Here is a 22,532-nt window from a genome sequence, read left to right as displayed (position 1 = left end):
TCCCTTACTGTCTTGGCTCAAGACTGCTGCTTGAGAAGTAATCCCAGTGCAGTGCAGTCTAGAGATACTGCTGTGATCAACAGTGCCTTGCTGAAAAAGTATAATTTTGAAAAACCTGGATCTTGGAAGCAGAATAAATTATTCAGTATGAGCAAACAGAAGCATGTTTGCTTGCTTTTTTCTGGGTTGCCAGAAAACTTGGCAGGATGGAGAATTGGAGGTCTCTCATCTCTGGATAATAGGGAAACTGTGAATATTGGCACCTGCTAAATACTGGCTTGTATGACTAATGTCTGTTTTATGTTTGTTTACATCCCAGATTCTCTTTTCTTCAGTGCAATTGATGATCTGATAGGAGAAGATGAACTTCAGCTAGATGTAGAGAATGACACTTACGTGAGTAGTAATTCAAGAATCACATGACAAAACAGTGTATTAAATCAGCAAGTGAAACTGCCTTGATTTTAGTTATTCTGTGTTGTGTGCGCACTTTGCTGCTTTACCTAGTGCAAGATGAGATGTTTTCCCTGCTCTGGCATGAATGTGGAAGCATTTGGCTTGTATTTCTTTCTACTTAGCAAATGCTTGGAGCTGAATTTACTAACCAACAATACAACTGGATTCTGGCTTACACTTTTCCAGTGTGTATATATTTCCAATGCACATGAAAAACAATTCCAACTTTTTGTATTTTAAATGTTCTCTATGAACTCCTTCTGTATGAACTTGGTGTTCAGTGAAATTCTGGCTTATCTGTAGTTCCAGCCTTACCAGTGGAAGGTGTTATGGCTGAAGCTCATCTATATTTAACAGGAGACAGGCTGATCATACCGAACCCTTTTTGGACATTGTCCATGGAATTTTGAATGCCTTTATGCAAATAACTATAACCGTAATCTTGGCTTTGATTTCTGGGGCTTGGAGCATCTGAAACATCTGATAACTGAAATCTGGAAAAAAGTAAAATATTAAGTTTTAAAACATTGTTTTTTAAAGCCACTGTTAAGGCTCACAACGGCTCATGATGTGCTCAGTTGATAACGTTTGATCGTTAAAGGAACATTTTCCTCAACAGTGTATAAAAGAGGTGCTTAAAAAAATTAACTTTACATCAGGGGTGGGCAACTTGTGGCCCATCAGATGTTTTGGCCTACCATTCCCATCAGCCCTAGGCAATGGTGAGGGATGACAGGTCATGGGAGTTGTAGGTCAAAGCATCTGGAGGGCCACGAGTTGTCCACCCCAGCTTTACATTTGTAGCCAATGTGTGTGAAAAGCGTACTGACGTATGAATTCTATCCCTCTCATATTTGTTTGTATGTAACAAAAGCACTCTGCCAGGTACGTAACTGATGTTTGAGGTAGCCAGGCTGTCGTGGGCAAGGTGACTGTTAATTTAGTTTTGGAAAGGTTTACAGATCCAGTACGTTGGTTGATTATATGTAAACATTTATTTTAGCAACTGATATCTGCACTGTATGCATTCCACTGTAGGCAGTTTACATTATCTTGCAACAACCAATTAAACCACAGTACTTTATGTTACTAAAATAGAGTCAATAAACGGCATCATGCAGCACTAATAGCTACAAGTTTCAAATTCATGGTAAGTCACTGAATGCTAATGAAAATAGAAGAAATGTGCAGTAACACAAAAGACTGCAGGCTCAAACAGGTATATCTAGGCAAGGCATTCTGTAGCTGTCAGGCCACATCTGAAAAGGCCTGGCAATGGACCTCAGCGGACCAGACCTGATGTGCAGTGGATCTTGTTTGGATTCAAGTGATCTAGGATTGAGGGCGGTAAAGGAAGGGCGCTAAAGGTGAGCAGATTTTCAAATGGTCATCTCCCATCATTGCCTGATCGCTTTCAGTCAAAGGACCGTCTTTACCTTCAGCCTGCTTAACAGCAGTGTGTTAGGTACAGCAAACAAAGTAGTGCTTCGAGTTACTGTTCATGTGCTTCTGCACACCTGGTTTCTATTCTCTTTGTAACTTTCCTCATTGTAATTTGTAGGAGAACAACCTTTGTGACCTTGACTTTGATTTAGATCTGATGTCTTGGGAGGCCGGTCCATTGGATGTTTCAAAGCAGGCCCCAGCAGGTAATTTCAGGTTGAGTTGCTCTTCGTGGTAGGTAGTTGTTACACTAGATACAACTTTTAAAGATATCCCTTTTCCTGGCATAGCTTAATCAGGGAAGGGAAAGCTTAAAAAAAAATTCCAGTGGGGTAGCTACGTTAGTCAGTTGCAGCAAAAACAATAGGCTTGTGGCACCTTAAAGACTAACAAATTTAGGGTGCAATCCTATGTATGTTTAGATTTAAAAAAGTCCTACAACTCTCAGAATCCCGCAGGCAACCATGCTAGCTGGGGGATGCTGAGAGTTGTAGGGCTTTTTTCTGTCTAAATGTGCTTAGGATTGTGCCTTTATTCTGGCATAAGCTTTTGAAGGGGACAGTTTTTGAGGTGTCACAGGATTCTTCATTCTTTTCTTTTTTTAAATGAAGGACTGTTGACCCATGGAAGAGTCAGTTGGGGCTGGAGCTGCCGGTGGGTGAAGCCAGAGCCTAAAGTTAGTGGAACTGTCCATTTCTCCCTCTCAGTGAAAATTCATAAATGTTCCCAGTTTCTATCATGAAATAATGTCAGGAATGTCCTGAGGTGATAAAAGATGGTGGAAAAAAACAATGGAGCAAATAGCCTATGACAGCTACTTCCTTGAGACGAGGGTCTCCTTAGTTGAGCAAGGGCACTCTCTGTCACTCATGCTTTAGGCTAAAGCTAGGAAAGGAGAAAATGAATTGTTGGTGTTGGAAATGAGCCTCAGCTATTGGGCAGTATAAAAACAAACAAACAAACGATGTTGGGTGAGTGCTATCCAGCACAGTCAATGCAAACTTGAGAAATGCCAGTCAGAGCATCCACCCAGTAATGGCCAGTACATGAATGTTTCTTGCATAGCAAAAGGAGGCGGGAGCAGGTGCGGTAACAAGACCCACAACAGGCTGGTGCTGGCTTCCTGCTTCCGGGCACCCTCTTCATGCTTTGCTTCCACATGTCTACTGAGATGCTGGCTTGTTGTTCCTCTCCTCTCCCCCCTCCCCCTCGCACCTGCCACCTCCAAGCCAGCACCCGCCTGTCGGGTCCCTGGAGGCATTGTGGGGGAATTGAAATGACGGGTGCAGCAGCACACGCTGACTAGACAAGCTTCTTTGCTGGTGCACGCCTGCCTAAAGGGGAAAGGAGATGAGCTGAGCAGAGCTGATGCTGGCTGGGTCCAGATGCCAGTGTGGGGCGGATTTGGAGTGAGGGTTTCTAACCCTAAGCTTAAATGGTTGGCACAGTAGGAATGAGCTCTCCTTTGAATAAGAGGCCACCTTAGGAGAAGCATGGCCAAACTATGTTATAATGTTGCTGCTCTAACTCAAGGAGATATATCTGGAGGTGCTCAGAAAGTTAACTGAGATGAAAGGGGCGGGGGGGCGGAGCCATCCAAGCGAATGCCAAATGGCAGGTCAGGTGGATACAAGTTTGTGATATGATTTTATCTCTCTAAAAATGGACAACACAAATGCCCATGTAAAATAGGAAGTTAGTGCATCGCTTGTATTTTGTGTTGAAACCAACTCGCCTTTCTGTACATCCATGCTACTAAGGCAGCCACAGTAAAATACACAACTACAGCTAAAATGTTTTGTGAGAGGAACAAATGCTGCATCCACATTGTGAGGGGAAGGCAGAGTGGGTTGTCCTCTTCCAGTTCATTCAGGATGCCCTCCAGAAACAAACCAGCCCAGGAAACTGTTTAAGGTGCTTTACTTAAATGCAGAAGAGAGGTTTGGACAGCGTCTTAAGGGGGTCTTGAGTCTGGTATTCTTTCTCCTTCCTCATTTTGCAGATGCAGACTGGAAAGTAGAGCCCCTGTCACCAGCCACGTCAACAGACTCTGTTCCTTCTCCTTTATCTGTGGATTCCTCAGTACAACATGTACCTGTAAGCAGTTCAGCACGTTGGGCTAGTCAGATAGAATGATGCAGCATGTAACCAAGTTAGGGTTCAAAGCAATAACCTGTTTGATGTGAAGGAGCAATTGCTGCTCTGCAACTCTTACATTCCTCTACCAGTGTTGTACTAGAAAATATCTGGGAATGACCCAGAATTAAGCCTTTGCAGCAGTAAGAATGATGTAAGGAAGAAGTGACTGCTCTCTCTTCTGAGGGGAACAGAACTAATGCTAAGGTCACTGAGTAGTCCTTGGATGATCTCGTATTTGACTACTTGTTTTCCACGTCTACAGACTGACATTGTCCACCAGATCCTGCAGGCAGTAACTTTTTCACTGACGTTCTTGTGACTTCAAGCAGCTCTCCATATCTCCTTGAATCTGTGTTTCTCCTCTTTCCCCTCCCCCCACCATTGTGTCCAGCATTTCCACCTACTGTGGTAACTGCAGGATTTCCAGGGTGTTGGGTGGAAATGATTTATAAAGGAAAGGACTTCCTGACCTGGATTGGACTCTTGGGGATCTAATCATATGGGGAAATGTTCTAGAATCTAGATAGAATGGGGTCAGAACTGCAGATCTGAGAACAGACCTTTTTGCCAGCAGGTGCTTGTCTTCTGCTTGTTTCTTGCAGCAAAAAGGGTCTCATTGTATGCATGTTTTTTTAATTTCCCCAGGAAGGCGTAGAGTTGGGTTCCAGTTCCCACCCATCTCCTGTTTCTTTGTATGGCAAGAGTTCTCAAAGTCCCTCCTTACCTGTAGAACGAAAGGAGAAGAAGCCCCAACCCAAAACCACACATCACTCTGGTATGACTGATCTGCATGTTCTGGCCATCTCCAATATGGGGATTATAATCCTGGCCTACTTTACTGTTGTAAAAAAGCTGAAAATTAGAGCTGTCGCTTAGTGAAAAGGATCTTAGATGATGAATTGTATATGTACCTATAGGCAGTTGATTAATCTGTTAGAGCTGCATAAATGTGCATTATATATATAATCTGAAGAAATAATAATTCTTTGTTTTTAGGTGATGTGTGCACATACTGCAGGAGGTCTTGTCATAGCAAAGGCATCTCTCCTGTGTGAGTGAAGGGAGCATGGGCTACCATCCACAGGGATGGCAAATGATTATGTTAAATGGTTAGTTAGCCATTTTTTAAAAAACTTGCTGCCTGATTAATTGCCGCAGTTAAAATCCATTTCATTCAAAATCAGTGACTTAGTTTAACTAAACATTGTAGCCCTATTAAGAATGTCTTTTAAACACTTGAAATGTGGTATATAAATGGATGGTGTTAGTGTTACGTCATCCTACCTCTATTACTGCTTAGCTTCCTTTCTGATCACTTATCTGCATCTGATTCTTAGAGAGATGCTTGCAGTGACCTCTTGGGCAAAACACAGTGTGCACGCAATTAGAAGGGGTGGTCTCTTGCTTGATTTCAGAAATGTATCGAGCTACTTGGCTTCTTTGCATGTAATGCTAAACCATAGTTTAGTACTATTGGCATGAACAGAGAAGTGCCCAAGTGAAGCCTCAGGATCGCATCTGCTCCCCTTTTCCTCCCCCGCCCCGCAGTCCTGGCATATTGTTACATTCAAACCAGAGATTGTAGTTTAAAACAAACTCTGGTTGGTGAAACAACCAGAGTGACCCATGATTCGGAATTGGCTTGTTTTCAAAACTGACCAAAGTTTGTTTTAAACCATGATCTCCGGTTTATATGTAATGACAAGTCAGGATTAGGGGGGAAACTGAGAGTAAATGCTAGCAAAGACCTTCTCACAGCCATGCAGGAGAAGGAGAGGGGAGGCGGGACTATGCAAGCTTTGGGCTTCGCTTAGACTCTTCCCAGGTGCAAACCAGCCCGTTTTGCAAAGTGTATGGGTATTTAAATCACTTCAGTCTTAACCAAAATCTCCAGATTTGTTGACCTTTAAAGGCACACCTGTCCTATAGTTACTTTCTGATGCAATACCACTTCCTGCTCCCCCTTGCTCCTGCCTAGAGATGTACTAAAGTCACTTACCGTTCCACGGATTCATTCACGGCGGGGGGGGGAGGTGCTCCGTCCCTCCCCCTGGAATGCTCGACCGGGGGGGGAGGCACTCCGGTTGCCCCCCCCGGAATCCTGCCCGGCCGGCTCTGCTCTGCGGCGATTCCGCAGAGCCGCCGGCTGGCTCCACCCGCGGCCGGACATCCGGCCGCTGGGCAGCAGGGATACAAATGGCGGCGGCCATAGCCGCCGCCACCTGCGTCCCTGTAGTGAGCCGTGATAGGCTATGTAAGTATTTACGTAGCCTATCACAGCAGGCTTAAAAAAAAAAACACGCGTACGCAAATGGCAGCGGCTGCGGCGGCCGCCATTTGCGTTCTGTATTTTTTACCGTTTTAGCCTATGTAAATATTTACATATGCTATTACGGCAAAATAAAGGGGAATGCAAATGACGTAGTGGGTGCCTTTTGTGTACACATTTTTTTTAAAGACTGCCATGACAGGCTACGTAAATACTTACGTAGCCTATCACGGTCTCCGCAGGGACGCAAAAGGCATGTACGTATGTATTTACGTAGCCTATCACGTATGTATTTACGTAGGCCGTGAAGAAGAAGTGAATGATGGCCGCAGGGCAGCCACCATTCACAAGTCAGCGCCGACAGGAGCAGGTAAGTGCTCCGTTTTGTGCAACTTTCGTGGGTTGGGGGGGGCGGGGGCTTCGTTCCGCGATGGATTTCGGGGGGCCAAATGCACTTGCATTCGGCCTTATCGAGATCTGTTGCGGAATTCTCTGACATCTCTACTCCTGCCTACTGATACTTCAGAGGAAAATGCTGTCCCTGAAATGGAGCTGCAGGACTGCTCATCCTGCTACTAAATGCGTAGGCTAGAAAGTAGTCAGTATTTGCACTTCAGCTTGAGCTATTTTGTTCCCCAGCAGATGGATCTTCAGTGACCCCTAATCGATGCAACCCACTAGCCTCCAAACCTTTGATTCAGCCCAAGCTGCTGCTGCCTGCCTTTCGAAAGACTCAGGCCACCCTCAGTGTTCAGGCCAAAGCCATTGTCATCCCATCTCTTCCAACAATCCTGACACTGCCAAAGCAGCCGCCAGTTGTCGCTATCCAGCCAGCACCTCCTAAAGGTATGTGAGCAGTTGGTGGGGTGGAAGGAATAGCATGGTCCATGGGATAGAAGCCAGCTCTAATGTTAAAGAAGCGAATGGGATCAGCGTCAGCATTTTTAAAAGTATGCAGTTTAAATAGCTTTAACCCTCAGGCTTGTCGTGTGTGTTTGCTATCTCCATCTAGTGGTGAATGGATCAAGTACTATTTTTGTAGGCCCCTATCTAGAGCGGGGCCAGGATGCAAACAACCAGTTGCACCCTCATGGTGCGTTTGGATTTGTGTTTCTTCGCCTCTAACTTAGAGGACTTTGAAATGCGCTACCGAAATTAATGGATGATTTTTGCTTCATACATCTATTAGTTTTTTAAATTTGGAAAAATGACTTGTGAAGAAGAAAACCTTTATTACTCTACCATAATGAAAATTAGTACTGTTCAGCAGCCTCAGGTGGAATGGCTGGCTGTTATACCTTCCCAGGAGACCACACCCTCTTGATTCCTCTGGAAGATGGTATGCAGTAGAACGGCTATGTAGAGCCTCCTTCGTTCAGTGGCAGTATACCCCTGATTAGTAGCTTTTGGGTGGTGAGCAGCAGAGAATGCCTCTTTCCAGCCTTTGCTGCTTGTGAACTGCCTGGGGGCAGTTTGATGGGCTACTGATGGAAATGTAGTGCTAGACTTGGTGGGCCCTTGGCCTGAACTGGTAGAGGCGCTCGTGTTTTTTTAATTTCCGTTTCTATGCCAGTGGTGACCATTCTGGAAATGGAAGGGAGTCTTGAGTGTAGCATGCGAGGTGGCACATCATGTGCTCTTTAAAGGAGGGAAATCTCATGGGCTAATGTAAGGCCTTAGGTATGACTAAGGCAACTCCTTGGATCTCACTCTAGGTGACTGAGCGCCTAAGACTTGAAGAGTTTTTTTAGGCCTGGCAGAAGTGCATGTTTTCAACTATAGGAGGGATGCAATTCTTTGTACAGCTGCCAAGGAGCAAGATGTCACATGCACAGAAACCAACTTCCTTTTGTAAGCGCTCTTTGTCTCTTTCTTAGGTCAGCCAGTGATGCTTTCTCAGTCTGCTGTGGTGCATCTTCAAACACCTGGAATCCTTCCTGCTACCAACCCAGCCATTGCAGTCACTGGTGGCATCACACCCCTACCAGGTCACACGGTCAGTGTTTTGTCACAAACGGCAGGAAAGAATTTGGCCAATGGAAACCTAGCAGAAGCTAAGCCTGTTCTTCACGCCACTTCTCCAAATACCAACATGGATGTAAGTTCTCCCCAAGTTCTTCTTGGAATTGCACCTACAGAGCATGTTTGCTGCAGATCAGGATTAAACCAAAACCCTATAGGCAAGCATCAGCAATGACATTATGGTTCAGGGCACGCGGTTTCTAGTCTGGTGTGGGATTTGGCATTTCTGCAACTTCTATTTCAAATAAACCTACAAGTCTCCAGTCCTCCTTCATGAGAAGGAGCAGAACATTGATGAGTGACAGGCAGTGTCTCCTGAACCCTTGGAAGCTCAAGAGGGCTGTGGTTAGCGCTTCCAGTGATGACCATTGAGTCTGAATCTAGTTTCCTGACTTCTGTCCAAACCATTTTATTACTGGTGCTGTGGGTGGTTCTGATGACATCCAAGCTTGGGCTGTCTTCCCTGCCCTCAGGCTTTATCAATCCCCCGGCTGGCTATATCTGCATTGGGGCCACCTGTGAAATGATGGTGCCTCTTTTGCATAGCTTTAGGCAGCTGTAAGCTGGGCTGATGGCCTTGGGCCCTTGGAGCAGTACTCTGGGATGGGGTTGGGCAGTGGAGGTGGTGGCGCTGATTTGGGTGGGGGTGCTGAGAATCCATTCTGGGTTTCAGTCAGAACCAGCCAGAACTCTAAAGGAGTTGTCCAACTTGCTGAGCCTATGTTGGAGACAGGGTTCAGCACCTTGGGTAGCTCCTTTAGAGTTCTGCTGGTTCTGACTGAAATCTGGAATGGATCCACAGACACCCCCCTCCCCGAAATTGGAGCCACCAGCCTCCACTGGGGTAGGGGTTCCACTTGCATTGGAATCACAGTAGAGTCCCTGCTCCCCCCAATGTCTGACATTGCAAGAGTTTCAGAATAAAGACAGATCATTGCATATTTAAAGACAAAGAATTCTATACATAAAAAGCATTGTGGGACTTCTGATTCTTGGCCACATTGAAGTTCATGAAACGTTCTGTGTGGCTGTGGGACAGAGGAGCTGCTGTCTCTCTTTGGTAGTCATGCTGAGTTGTGTTCTCTGCATCATGGTAGGCAAACCCAGGAAGTCACTGCCCAGCAGGGATCTCCCTGCCAGCCCAGCCCTGGCAAGGTGTGCCTGGTGGGCTGGCAGCTCACGTGTGTCAACATTTGTCAGATGTCAGCTAGTTAAAAATAAAAGCACACTTTGGAAGTGCAGGGGAGTACTGAAATGTCCATATATTTCTGGACTGTTTGAGGAGCTGAATCCTTGGCATTTTGTAGCCTTTCTTTTGAAAAGGCCTCCCTCTTTAAGCTAACTGTTTTCCTGTTCTTTCACCTGCTGATAGTAAAATAAAATGGTTTTAATGTCTCTGAAGCTTCAATTAATATTTAAGCTCCTGGATCCATTTGGGAAGCTCAAGTACCACCTTGCTTTTGGTATGGGATGTTCCTGTAACCGATTTGCCAATACGTTGAGCGTTCTTTTGTATATATATTATGGACACAGGCAGGTGCACAGGCAGGAGACTTAATTCTGCTTAAAGTGCAGGAAAAGGTGCAGAAACCTTGTTGAATCCATCTGTGGGAATGAATTTCTTTTAAAGGGGCAAAAGCATCCTGGAGTGTGTTTGCTGCTCGATGGGACAGATCTCTCTCCTAAGAGGCGCCCTTGGCCCAGTAGCGATGCCATGAGACATAAAATTGGATTTGACGAAGGGCCACAACTGCGTTGAATTAAACTAGCTAATCTGCAGTATAGTTAAAAGCTGGCTGCCTGTCCTACCTCCCCATCCACTCCTGTGGGTGCACGTAGCCTTTGGTGGGAGCGAGAAAACAGTGGCAATAATTTTAATTGGGTGGTAAACCTGTGTCTGGGCTGTACAAATGGCAGGTGGTCATTCACGTGATTGAATAGTCCTCCACAAGAGGAAACAGATCTCTGCATATTAGGGTGAAGGTTAAGCTGGGCTAGAACTCTTCTCCTTCTCATTCTGGTTTTCTGTGTGGAAGGGGTTTTATTTTCGTTTTTGCATGGATGAGCTGTCAGTGAAGTAGTACAACTATGGTACAAGTAAACCACTTCAGCAAGAACTAAGCCAACGGCTTCCTTGTTGGGCCGACCATCTGCCTAGCGTGCTCTCCACTGCCCGCACACCTTAACAGTGTTCCAAGGGGGTCTTAGCATCATCAGCCCTCCACCTGGTGAGCCTTGGGCCAGTGGACAAAAGGGGTTAGACAAATTCCTAGAGGAAAAGGCTATCAATGGCTACTAGGTCTAATGGCTATGTGCTACCTCCAGTACCAGAGGCAGTGAGCCTATGTACACCAGTTGCTGTGGAGCATGGGTGGGAGGTGCTGTTGTGCTCATGCCCTCCTTGTGGGTCCCTGGTCGACAGCTGGTTGGCCACTGTGTGAACAGGATGCTGGACTAGATGGACCCTTAGTCCTTAAGGACTACCCCTTAGTCGCAGGGTCCAGGGATGCTTCCAGTATTAGGTCCTCTGAAGCCCATAAGCCTTGCAAATTTGGCAGGGCTTCCCTTCACTCACACGATGCCTCAGAGTGCTTATCGGCATATCCTCCCCCACCCAAATTGGCAGTATGCCTGCCAGTTGTGACCAAATTATAAACATAACCAACCAGACTGACTCTGACTAAGCTAGATGAGAAATAACCCTCTGCGCTCCAGTGGTGCAGAGAGATGAAAGAGCTCCTTTCCTTTAGCCAATCCATGAACACAAGCCAAAAACATCCGGCTCAGTATACACTGCATTGTCAAGTGGTGGGAGTGGAATGTGCTCGACTGCACTGTGGAGGTGAAAGGGCTATGAAAAAAATAGGCATCCACGCCCCACTACATGAGGTCCAGAGATACTGGCCTGGCCTAACTCATCAGTCTCATGCTCCATTCTCCAAAGGAGCAGAGGTGGAGTCCTTCCCCCACTTCTGTATTCTGCTGACAGGCAAACAGGTTGTTTTATTTTGGCCTGAGATTTCTGTTACTGTTGGGGTATGGTGGCTGCTTCCCAGTTTTTGTAGAACTCAACAATGGTCTGGTAATAGATACCATCTTATCTCTGTTGGGTGCTATCCTGCAGTGTTCCATGGGAAGCGGCCAGTTTCAAGAGAACTTCCAGAGGAAGACTAGCTTTAAAAGCATTGTAACTAGTGGCTACATTCCAAGAGAACTTGAATTGTGAAGTTCAAATTAATAGGAATATTAAATAAAGCCATGTCTGTCCAAAAAAGACACTGTGCTTTTAAGTGGGATGTCTCTCATATGGTTAATGCATCTCTATCAAAATTAAGGAAGTTTGAAATGGGAACTCTGGATTAAAGTAACAAGAAAATTCATTAATATATTCCAGAGTTGCTTTTCGTGATGTGTTGATATTGTTGGCTTTCCTTTTGTTAAAAAAAGGTTGTGCCACTGGCCTGTGTAGTGAGATTCCCCTGCTTTGTAAGTGTGACAGAGCTCCTGGCTTTTACCGGTTTCCCTGCCCTCATCCACAGATGAATGTTCTGAAACGGCAGCAGCGCATGATAAAAAACCGGGAGTCGGCCTGTCAGTCACGCAGGAAGAAAAAGGAATACATGCTGAGCTTGGAGGCTAGGCTGAAGGCAGCCCTATTAGAGAATGATCACCTCAAGAGAGAGAATGGCTCCCTGAAGAGGCAGCTGGACGAACTGGCAGTGGAGGTAGGTCTGTTGGTTGTGAAAAGTGCGCGTTAGGGTAGTTTGCTTTCTGGGGTACTACACGCTGGCAAGAGACCCTGGATTACTATGTACCTCTGGACTGCAGGATCTGCCAGCCATTATAATCCCAGCTTTGTGTAGATTCAGATCTGGTTGGCAACCCTCCATCCTCTTGCTTCCTGTGACCAGACACTGCTTAAGAATTAAGGCTTTGGGACCTAGATCAAAGGAGGAGCTGGGCATCAGTAGCACCTTGCTCCGTATCTCTGCAGAATTGTGCCCAGCAGCCTTTTATAGGGAATAGTCTGAAGGCACATGAGGCAGCCACCTTGCTGAAGCTAAGCAGGTTTGAATCTGGTCAGTGCTTGGAGGGGAGACTATCTGGGAACCACATGTAGCCACCTTGAGTTCCACAATGGAAGAAAGGTGGAATATAAATGTGATAAATAAATAAATAAATTTATGCTGCATGAATTGGAGAGTAGACAAGCTAAGCTAGCAGGTTTTAGGGTTCACAAACAGAGTATTGGTTTGTTTGGGCCACATGCTGGGCCCTCACTGCCAAGAATGTGGGGTCATCTGAGCAGTCTGGAGAACAATGAGCAGGGTGTACAGTCAGGTTGCCAAGGCCCACCTGAGATGCCATTGAAAAACCTATTCGGATCATGGGGGGCCAGTTTCCCGTGTTGGTTGTTGACTGGAAAGACTTCTTCACACAGCGCAGAGTTAAACTATGGAATTCTCTACCACAGGAAGTAGTGATGGCCACCAGTTTGGATGGCTTTAAAAGGGGGTTGGACAAATTCCTGGAGGAAAAGGCTATCAGTGGCTACTAGGCCTGATAGCTGTGTGCTACCTCTAGTACCAGAGGCAGTGAGCCCATGTATACCAGTTGCTGTGGAACATGGGTGGGAGGTGCTGTTGCGCTCATGCCCTGCTTGTGGGTCCCTGGTCGACAGCTGGTTGGCCACTGTGTGAACAGGATGCTGGACTAGATGGACCCTTGGTCTGATCCAGCAGGGCTTTTCTTTTGTTCTTATTGGAATCAGAGTGCAGCATCAGGGTGAATACGTGAGGAATGTGAGCAGCCTTAAAGTGCTATAAACTGTGTCTGAAAGCTGCTACTCCTTTGTGGCAGAACTAATAATAGCATTTTTAATGTAGAAAGCAATGTAAGAAGACTGTCCGTATTAATTTTTTTCTCTGATGTTTCTTTTCTTTCCCAGAACCAGAGCCTCAGAAGTTCCCCTCCAAAGAGAAGAGCGCTTTGTGTGATGGCGCTGCTCGCCTTGGTAATGCTAAATTATGACAGGCTGAGGTGAGACTCCCTTCGGAGAGCCTGGGTCATCAGACAGGGATATACTGAGAGGTAGTTTCAAAACAGAAGCACGTCCTTTTGATTTTTATTCTCACTACGCAGTGGTAGTTTACTGGGGTCAACAGGAAAAATCCTGTTTTTTGCATCTGCTAATTGCTGATCTCCCCTGCGATGAGCATCCACAGGAGAGCATTTCCCGTGGGGCAAAAGTGAGGCCCAAGAAGCCTGACCAGCACTTCATGTGAACTGATCAACCTAAAACAAGGGTGCCCAACCTTTCCAGCCCAAGGGCCACATCGGGTCTCTGCTGGGGTGGTGGCGGTTGCACATGTGTGCATGTCACATACAACTTGCAACTCTTGTGCAGCATGTGCGCATCCACACCACTCACTCAAATCCAGCTCCTGTGCAAGAGTGTTTCAGAGTCCTGGCACTTGCTTTGATCAGATAAAACCAACGCTCCTTCCAGAACCCTCAGTTTTCAAACCACCCAGCCATCCGGGGATCCTGTCTCCTGGTCCTCCTCCCTCCTCTAACCCACTTCCTTGCTGAAAGACCCTGACCTCCCACACTCTGTTACCTGGAACTTTGTCAGAAAAACACCAGAGGAAAAAAGAGGAAAATGCTCTAGGAACAGGCTCTATGATTCCCGCTATAGAAGTTCCATTTCCAAAGTGTCCTAGGCAGCTGACAGCAGCCTTCAAGCACTGTTTCCTAGGTTGCTCTAGGAATGAGGTTTCTATGGTAGGAACCATAGGGCGGACTTCAACTCCCAGAAGTCCCTGCTAGCATGGCCAGCGGTCAGGAATTCAGGGAGTTGAAGTCCCAAAGATCTGGAGATCTACTTTCTGCCCACCTCTGCCATAGATTCTATTCCTAGAGTATTGTTCCTTTTTTCTGGGGGGCCAAACAGACAGGGCTTGGGGATCTCTGTGGCTTATAGGCTGCATTTTTTGCGCCCCTCCTTTAGGACATACCGCAGAATCTTCTACAGTGTGCAATGATGATGTGGCAGACGCACAAGGGTTTTTTGCCATACCAAAACAATGAAGAAATAGTTCCCAGATGGCAGAACTCTTTAGACAATTACAGTGACAGTGTCAGGAGCAGGCTTTTCTCATACGTTCCTTGGTTAGTTGTGGAAGATCCAACAATAACTTTGAGCTTTGCTGTGGAGCCAGCACATTAAAAGAGGGTGGACAGTTTTTTCACTTGGGATTCATGAATTCCATATTTCACCCCCTGCCCAGCTGCTGGATGGTGCCTTTCTCTGAAATGCAGTGTTCTCCTTAGTTCCCTTGCCATCCATGTATGGGGAAATGCACCTTGGAGCTATACATCTGAATAGATAATGCTGATGTTCTCATGTGAGTTGAAGCAAGCAAGCAACCCCGAGTCACTTGGCAGCTTCCTCTGCATGCCCAGGTCCATCTCCCTGGCTGCTAATTGGAAATGAGAGCTTTTCCCTGCCAGGAGAGGGCCGGAGCCTGGGGAAGAAGTGGGTGGGACAGATGGGGAGCTCCTGTGGGCCATGCTTAGTTTATAATTAAAAAGTAAAATAGAATTTAGAAGGCTGGAATGGGCACCTTGCTTACAACTCCTATCATCCCTAGCCAGTGCAGCCAGTGATGAGGGGTCATGGGCATTGTAGGCCAAAACATCTGGAGGGCCACAAGTTGCCTGCTTCTGATTTAAGGCAATTGGAATATATGGGACATTTTAAAACTAACTGAGGAAATCTTCTAAAAGTGGAAAAACACATATAATGTAGGAAACAGGATTGCCTTGATCATGTTGCTTAGACGTTAAAGGGTTAGGGGTCTTCAAAACTGACAGGATTTTCCAAAAGCTCTGCGTTCACCCCATTTCAAAGTGGAGACAGCCACTGTTTTCTCAGAACAAAGAAACATGACAAAGCAGGGAGTTTACCGCATGGTGGAACGCAACAGCTGGACCCTCTAGGCAAAGGAACCACTTTCAATTTTCTGGGTCTGCCCTCTAATAGAGAGAAAGGGCAGCCAGTCCCACTCTTTGACTTGGGCCAGCCTGTGCTGGACCCAACTGTGCAGGGTCAAGCTTGTTAACAGCCAGTTGGAGAAGATGACATCTCTGTGAGGATCTCTTGATGCAAATCAAGGGAGAATTTGTACAAGGAGTTCTTAAATGTTGACCTTTACTTCAACTGAGGAAAGAAACACATTGCACTCTCACTGAGTAGTTCGATAGTCTAAATATGTTGATTCAGGGAGCTCTTCACATGTTAAGGCTACACTCCTATGCACTATGTTCAATGGACTAAGCCCCATTGAACATAGTAGGGACTTACTTCCATGTAAGCATGGGTTGTACTGCATATTGGTTTGTATCCAATGCACACTGGAGAGCCAGTGTGGTGTAGTGGCAAGAGTGTTGGACTGGGAGTCGGGAGATCTGGGTTCTAGTCCCCACTCGGCCATGGAAGCTCACTGGGTGACTTGGAGACGATCACATACTCTCAGCCCAACCCACCTCACAGGGTTGTTGTGAAGATAAAATGGAGGAGGAGGAAGATTATGTACACCACCTTGGGCTCCTTAGGAGGAAAAAAGGTGGGATATAAATGTAATAAATAAATACATTATAGGTAACACCAAAGCACGCTGGGACAAAGACACAATGGCCATTCCCCCTTCAGAAAATATAATTGGCAGCAGTTATTTGTAGTGCGAATGGGAACACATGGGATTCGCACTGTCTCTAGTGCGCATGGGAACATGTGAGATCCTTGTAAGGCTGCGCATAGGAGAGAGGCTTTATATGAGCAACTCTGGATATTAATTTTAGATGACGCACTAGGTATGGTGTGGGATACCTACAGGCAGTTAGATTGGTACTATCAAATGGGATTCTGCTATTTCGAAAGTGGTCCTGTAGATGGTGCTTCCACCTAGTTAATTAGCAAGGAAGGGCTGGCAGGAGCTGGTATGGTGGAAGATCTCTCTGGAGGGGGAAATATCTCTGCTCCTAGCATTTGCCAGCCTTGTCAGTTTTTCATTTATGCTGCTGGAAACCTCCCAGCTCTAACTCAAGGATTGTTCTGTCCTCAGAAAACTTTTATAACCAGGCATGTGTTTTGAATGATATCACTGTTGGCTAGAGCAGAGCAGTTACTGTACAACCTGGATTTTTTAAAAGAAACCTCTGACATTTTAACTGCACGGGGTTTGTTTTTTAGCCAGATTTACAAATCAAATCCAGTTAAGCTTGCTGGCTAGATGGCTTTCCAGTTTATCAGTCTGACACGTGGCCCAGGGAAACAGGAGGACAGCTAAGCACCGGGTGTTGTTGAGTCAGCACATGCTCTGCCGATCAAGCTATTGTGGAGGTGAGGGCAGATGCTCTTCTGTGTGCACACGCATGCACACTTTTTCTCCCCCACCCCCCAAATCCCCGATCCGATGTCATGGCAAAGTGACTGGTTCTCCTCTTTTTGACTCGCATCAACTCTGGCAATGTGGGCAGAGAGTAGTTATGTCTTTGAAATCCTGCCTTTCTTCCAAGGAACTCAGGGGTGTATATGGTCTCTTCTCACCTAACCCCAATTCCTCCTCTCAACCTTGGAAGGTAGGTTAGCTTGAGAGATGACTAGTAGCCCAGGGTGAGCCAGTGAGCTTCATGGCTTAGTGGGGAGCCTCAGTTTGTGGGCACTTTCTGGGGAAGAAGTGGAGATCTACTGTTGCAGGCTTGTGTTATTCATGATGTTGTACCAGGGCTGTATCTATAATGATGGCCTATTAAGGGTTTGGCACGACAGATTCTTCTTCAGCCAGGCAGTACAAGAAGAGGGAGGAGGTAGGGAAGGAAGTGGAAGTTGCTGTCCTCCCTTGCAGTTCTGCTTTGGAGGCTTCTCATATGAACCCTAATGGTCAATTACCCCCCATATCTTCCCTTCCTGCCACTAACCATGGCTTTTCATTTCTGCACTAAAACAAACCGTGGTTAACAAACCTGCATCCTTTGTAATCATGGGTTGCAAATACATCTTGCACCATGGTTTCAGTCCCTGCTTTGTGAGGAAATGATTGTTTTCTTTGACACAATGTAATGCAAAACTATAGTTAATACTGGGAGGGAGCGGGAAATAGCCCAGCAAGGGAGAACACCTCCATGAAGTTGGCTCCTGATCTGCAAAGCATGGCTTGTGGGAAGTCAGTGTTGCATCTGCAGTGTGCCCATGTTGTGGGTAGCAGTGTAGCTGAGTAATCTTTGGTTTCTTGCAGTATCTGTGGAAACCTCCTGTATGTTTTTCCTTGGAGTTACTTCCATGTCCAGTGTAATTTTTTGAAAGGGAATAGAAGGCTTCTTGCTGAGAGAGAGAGAGAGAGAGAGAGAGCCCAATTTGTATCAGGGAATGTACCATGTGGTGAATGAACCCTGTGAAGAATGGAAAATGTAGAAGTACATGCTGACCTTCCTGAGATGATGTGTCTTCTGTGCCCCAGTAGAGGACATTCGGCTTTAAGTAGTTAATATAAAACCTGTTTGCGGGTGGAGGGGTTGGGGCAGAATTAGCTCAGTACATTTGTTGCTTTGCTGAAAGTGGTCAGGAAGGAATAGTTTTGAGCTTCCAGCTTTTTTCTATGAGGTCTCAAAGGTAGAGAGCACCAAACAGATGAGACTGACAAAAGTGGCAGCGGCGGGGGGAGGTAAGTATGGGTTTGCAGCATTGGTCTCTTCATAGAGTGAGAGGGCTCCCAGCAGTGTACTAGGGCCTGACCCAGAAAGGAATACAGTGACCTATCAAATGGTGGTGGTGATAAATCTGTTTTTCTACCCCGTATCCCAGCAATGCCCTTGAAAGAGCTTACAAAGTTTAAAACACAGTACAAAATGCATAAAATCCTATCAATATAACTCAAAACACACAAAAAATCCATATGCCTAATAGCAAAACTTGCACAACCACACTAAAATCAGACTCTAGAGCAGAATTTCTCATTTCAAGCATTACCACATGAGGCAGAAAGCTCTCCTAAATAGGCTTGTTTTACTGGTCTCCTTAAAGGAGAAAATAAGGTGACCAGATACTCCTCCCTCAGCAAGGAATTCCTGTGGTGGGGCTCCAATGCTGAGAATAATAAGCATTTATAGAATAGGGCAGGGCCCTGTCCCCTTTGATGTTTGGCCAGCCAGCTTGGTCCAGGGGGGCAATCCAGTCCCTGGACCAAAAGTGGTTGCCCGCCACTGATCTTATACTGTGCTTTCAGCACAGGTCATCTATTACCTCTACAATCCTTAGAAAACTGTTTAAGGTAGGCCAATATATTTTCTCCATAAACTGGACTAGGGATGAGGAAGTGCTTTGGTTAAGAGAGTAATAGCTTGCTTAAGTAAGTAAATGTTCGAGATAAGATTTGGAGAGATATTTTGTAGTCTTAGCTGCTGTGTTACTACACCAGCACTCTGAAGTTTAGAAAGAGCAGTCTTGGCTCCTCTGGAGTTGCCAAATCTGACGAGTGAACAAACTCAGTGTTCCAGGCCAAGATTTAGCTATCGGGCAGGTAACTGCCCATGGGGAAAACTGACCTCAGTTCAGTCCCAGCTGCTCCTGATACTATGCCAGTTTTGGAGCTTGCTGTGGAGGCTGTGCTAGGACTAAACTTCTTTCTCTCTTCCTTTCAGTGTGTTTGAATGGGGCTCCCACCCTGCTGATCCTCATGCAAGCCCTGCCCACCAGAGCAGGCATCTTCTTGAATTCTCTGCCAGCGCACCTCGGGAAGCAGATGGCAGGAATAATGATGGGTAAGCATAAAAACATTCCCTCCCTTGGCTTCCAGTTTCCAGTATTTTATTCATACTGGGCATGGTTAGGGTGTGTTATAATTCCACTTGGAGCCCAGGCTCGTAATTGTATGTCCCACTGGTTTGTAATTGTGTGTCCCACTGGTTTGAACTGGGCAAGCGCCCCCTCCTTTTCTGGAGCCTGGAGAAGGGCAGAGGTTCTCCCTAATGTACTGATGTTCTGGGAGATGCTCAGAAAGTGGCCAGATGCCTAGGTTCCTGAGCATTTCTAAAGCAGGTATAACCTGAGCCACGCCCTTCCCAGTCTGGACCTGGGGAGGAGGTTAGGCGCTTGTCCCTACAGTCACGCTGGGCCTCAGAGGCACTTGACGTTCTTCTGAAGGTAATGTCAAAGGGACAGAGCTTGTGCTGCACTCTATGCCAGCTCAGGACTGGGGAGAAGTGGTGTGTGCGTGTGCGCATGAGTGGGGGTCTCCTCTGAAGCTCAGTGTGACAGGACCCTCCTCTTCTCCCCCGGGGGAGGGTGCAGCCTTTCCTGGGCACCATCTTTTTCTGGTGTAAACCTGGTCTTGACAAGGTTAGGCATACCTTGGTCACATCTGGGTTAGACTGCTGTAGCATGCTGCATGTGAGGCCCCTTGTGAAAAGCGTCCTGGTGCAAAATGCAGCAGCTCGAGTTTTAACAGGTGCTTGTTTATTAGGATTATATAACACAGATGTTCTACTAACTTCTTTTTGTCCCAATTAGTTTCCAGGCCCAATTCAGTGTGTGCCTGAATGTGGTCTCTGCCACTTCAGAGCCCAAGTGAAAGGATCAAAAGTAGGAAGCCAATCTTTAGATGTGGGTGATTGAGGGTCTGGGAACTTGGGGTAGGAAAGGTTAGGCCTCATCTGGAGTACTGTGTCCAGTTCTAGGCACCAAACTTTAAGAAGGATGCTGACAAACTGGAGAGGGTTCAGAGGAGGGCAACGAAGATTATCAGGGGGCTGGAAACAAAGCCCTATGAAGAGAGACTGAAAGAACTGGTTATGTTTAGCCTTGAGAAGGGAAGACTGAGGGAAGATAGGATAGCGCTCTTTAAGTACTTGAAAGGTTGTCACAGAGAGGAAGGCCAGGATCTCTTCTCCATCATCCCAGGGTGCAGGACATGGAAGAATGGGCTCAAGTGGCAGGAAGCCAGATTCCAGCTGAACATCAGGAAAAACTTCTTGACTGTTAGAGCAATATGACAATGGAACCAATGACCTAGGGAGGTGGTGGGCTCTCCCACACTGGAGGCGTTCAAGACGAGGCTGGACAGCCACCTGTCAGGGATGCTTTGACTTGGATTCCTGCACTGAGCAGGGGGTTGGACTCGATGGTCTTACAGGCCCCTTCCAACCCTACTATTCTATGATTCTATGAAATGGGATAGAGCAAATCAGGCAGTTGTGCAGGATGGGGGGCAAGATGGAAATTCGACACCAACCCCAGCCGCATTGTGGGGAATTATGCAAATGGAGGTCCTGCGTGCAGAAGCCACAATGGCTTCTTTTACCGATGCGATCGTCCAAACACCCCCAGACCCTTTATTTGGTGGGTGAGTAAGCAAATATTTGTACAGCTGGCAAGTTGGTCTTTGCTGGGCTCTTCCTGTGGACAGTTCAGCTGAAACAGGAACATGAAAGTCTGTGAGCAGAGAACTAAATGAGCCAGGGCAGCCCCCAGCTAACATTACTCTTAAGAGTATGCACATGCTGTGATGGTGGCCATCTTTGGTGTATATGCTTTCAGGTCAGCCATGGGGTGTAATCCAAACTGGGAAATCTTGAATATATGTTGGAGGGCACCTTATGCAAATCTGACTCATGGTAGTGCACATTTGCTCACAAAAAATTAGATTCTGTGATTCTACTGAAGTTTTGGTCTCGATCTTGGTTGCAGTTTAGCAGAGCCCCCTTTTCATATTTTTTGCATGAATGTTCACTTTACTCCCTTCCCTTCTCCCCCCCCCCACATTACACGTCTTCCTCCTCTACCTTGCTCCAGTGTTTGCCAGTATTCACAAGTGACTTGTAGTTACTGTTCATTTGATCAGGCCAAGCTTACTCTTTCCCATCATGGGAAGCACATCCTGGTGGCTTCTTCCCAGATTTCTCTAGGATATTTTGGATATAGGAACTGCAGGGGTAAAAGCATGATTCCTTCCCAGAACGTGCCCTCCACTGTCAGCTAAATGTAAATTGAGCCAAACAAAATCAAGGAGTGGGACTGAACCAGAACCAAAAACCAGTAGACCTTCATTTTTTTCCAGAACCTGAACTATTATCTGAAAGTGTTTGTTGAACCTGAATTAGAACAGAACCAGGGTGGGGAAGTTAGGTGTCAAGGGCTCCTTGGAGGCCTCTCTGTCTAATCCAGTAGCCAAGTCCAGACACAGACAAAGGGATTCTTTTCAAAGCTTTATTCCTCTTTTACAACTTAACAACTCTACTGTTAGCAACTAGATGTGAGCAGCAGAGTACCTATGCCCTAAGTTGGACCATTTGGTCCCCGTTTGAAAGGGAATCACTGGCAGACCCTGAATTTAAGGACTAGGGAGAGTCCCTCCCCTTTTCCCTTGGATTCTCTGGGTGCAGCCGTTGTTTGCGCGCCAACCGGGCACTACGCCTCCTTTCTGCGTCCTCCATTTGGCGCCGCTCTCTGCGTCGGCGTCGCACGTCCACCAAGTCTGCTATCCGCGCTGTGTCACTCCCTGGACTGCTATCTAAGCTAGGAATGCTGGTGGGAGGAATCTCCATCAGCTGTTGGCCCTGGGAAAGAGGAGCACGCTCCTCTCCCAGGAGCAACTGCTCTTCCTCAGAATCAGAACTACTCTGGGATTCTGTGGGCTCAGTGTCCACCCTGACATTAGGTTACTGGTTCAGAACAAGAGTTTAGCCAAACCTGATGTAGTACATGTACTGTGATTCTACCAGGATCAGAATGAGCACATAAAATAAAACACATATTTGGGAGGATTTATATATTTTAAGTTTGTACCGGCGTCTGTACTCTGCCTTCTTCATTAGGCAGGGACTGGACCAGAGGCCTGTTTCCTCTTTGTGGCTGTGCTTGTTTGACATACTAGTTATAACATGGAAGGAATGAACACGTGAAATGATACTACAATACATGGCAGGCGACATAGGACACACTCGTTGCCTGTCAAGTGGGCTTTACGTGTAGGATACAATGAGAACATCTTTGTAAATGTGAAATGAAGTATGTATATATTTGGAATAGGGATTAATCAGTGAACCCGAAATTGGGGCTGGAAAACAGGAACTAGCGAGATTACAGAAAGACAGGAACAGCAGCTATAAGGATCAAAGGGAGCCCATTCACATGAGTAGCTGTTAA

The 22,532-nt window shown here is 46.3% G+C and overlaps 1 protein-coding gene across 5 annotated transcripts in view; it reads left to right on the top strand.

Annotated features, from left to right (window-relative positions):
* The window catches only part of ATF6 (activating transcription factor 6), a 113,972-nt gene that overhangs the window by 1,339 nt on the left and 90,101 nt on the right, over nucleotides 1-22,532 (top strand). For 2 of the 5 annotated variants that reach the window (XM_084851145.1, XM_084851143.1), the window contains exons 2-10: nucleotides 320-396; nucleotides 2,018-2,105; nucleotides 3,902-3,996; nucleotides 4,684-4,813; nucleotides 6,947-7,153; nucleotides 8,185-8,405; nucleotides 11,869-12,054; nucleotides 13,278-13,369; nucleotides 19,031-19,150. In XM_084851145.1, coding sequence (XP_084707271.1) covers nucleotides 320-396; nucleotides 2,018-2,105; nucleotides 3,902-3,996; nucleotides 4,684-4,813; nucleotides 6,947-7,153; nucleotides 8,185-8,405; nucleotides 11,869-12,054; nucleotides 13,278-13,369; nucleotides 19,031-19,150 — 1,216 coding nt within the window. Of the gene's footprint in view, nucleotides 1-319; nucleotides 397-2,017; nucleotides 2,106-3,901; nucleotides 3,997-4,683; nucleotides 4,814-6,406; nucleotides 6,678-6,946; nucleotides 7,154-8,184; nucleotides 8,406-11,868; nucleotides 12,055-13,277; nucleotides 13,370-19,030; nucleotides 19,151-22,532 lie in introns of those variants that run through there. The other 3 variants (XM_084851147.1, XM_084851144.1, XM_084851148.1) reach the window with 2 other exon arrangements.

This window comes from Heloderma suspectum, chromosome 4, assembly GCF_057233095.1.
Source record: "Heloderma suspectum isolate Gila_16-S chromosome 4, 16-S_ref, whole genome shotgun sequence".
Taxonomy (NCBI): domain Eukaryota; kingdom Metazoa; phylum Chordata; class Lepidosauria; order Squamata; family Helodermatidae; genus Heloderma; species Heloderma suspectum.
This window is presented reverse-complemented; position numbering and strand designations above follow the sequence as displayed.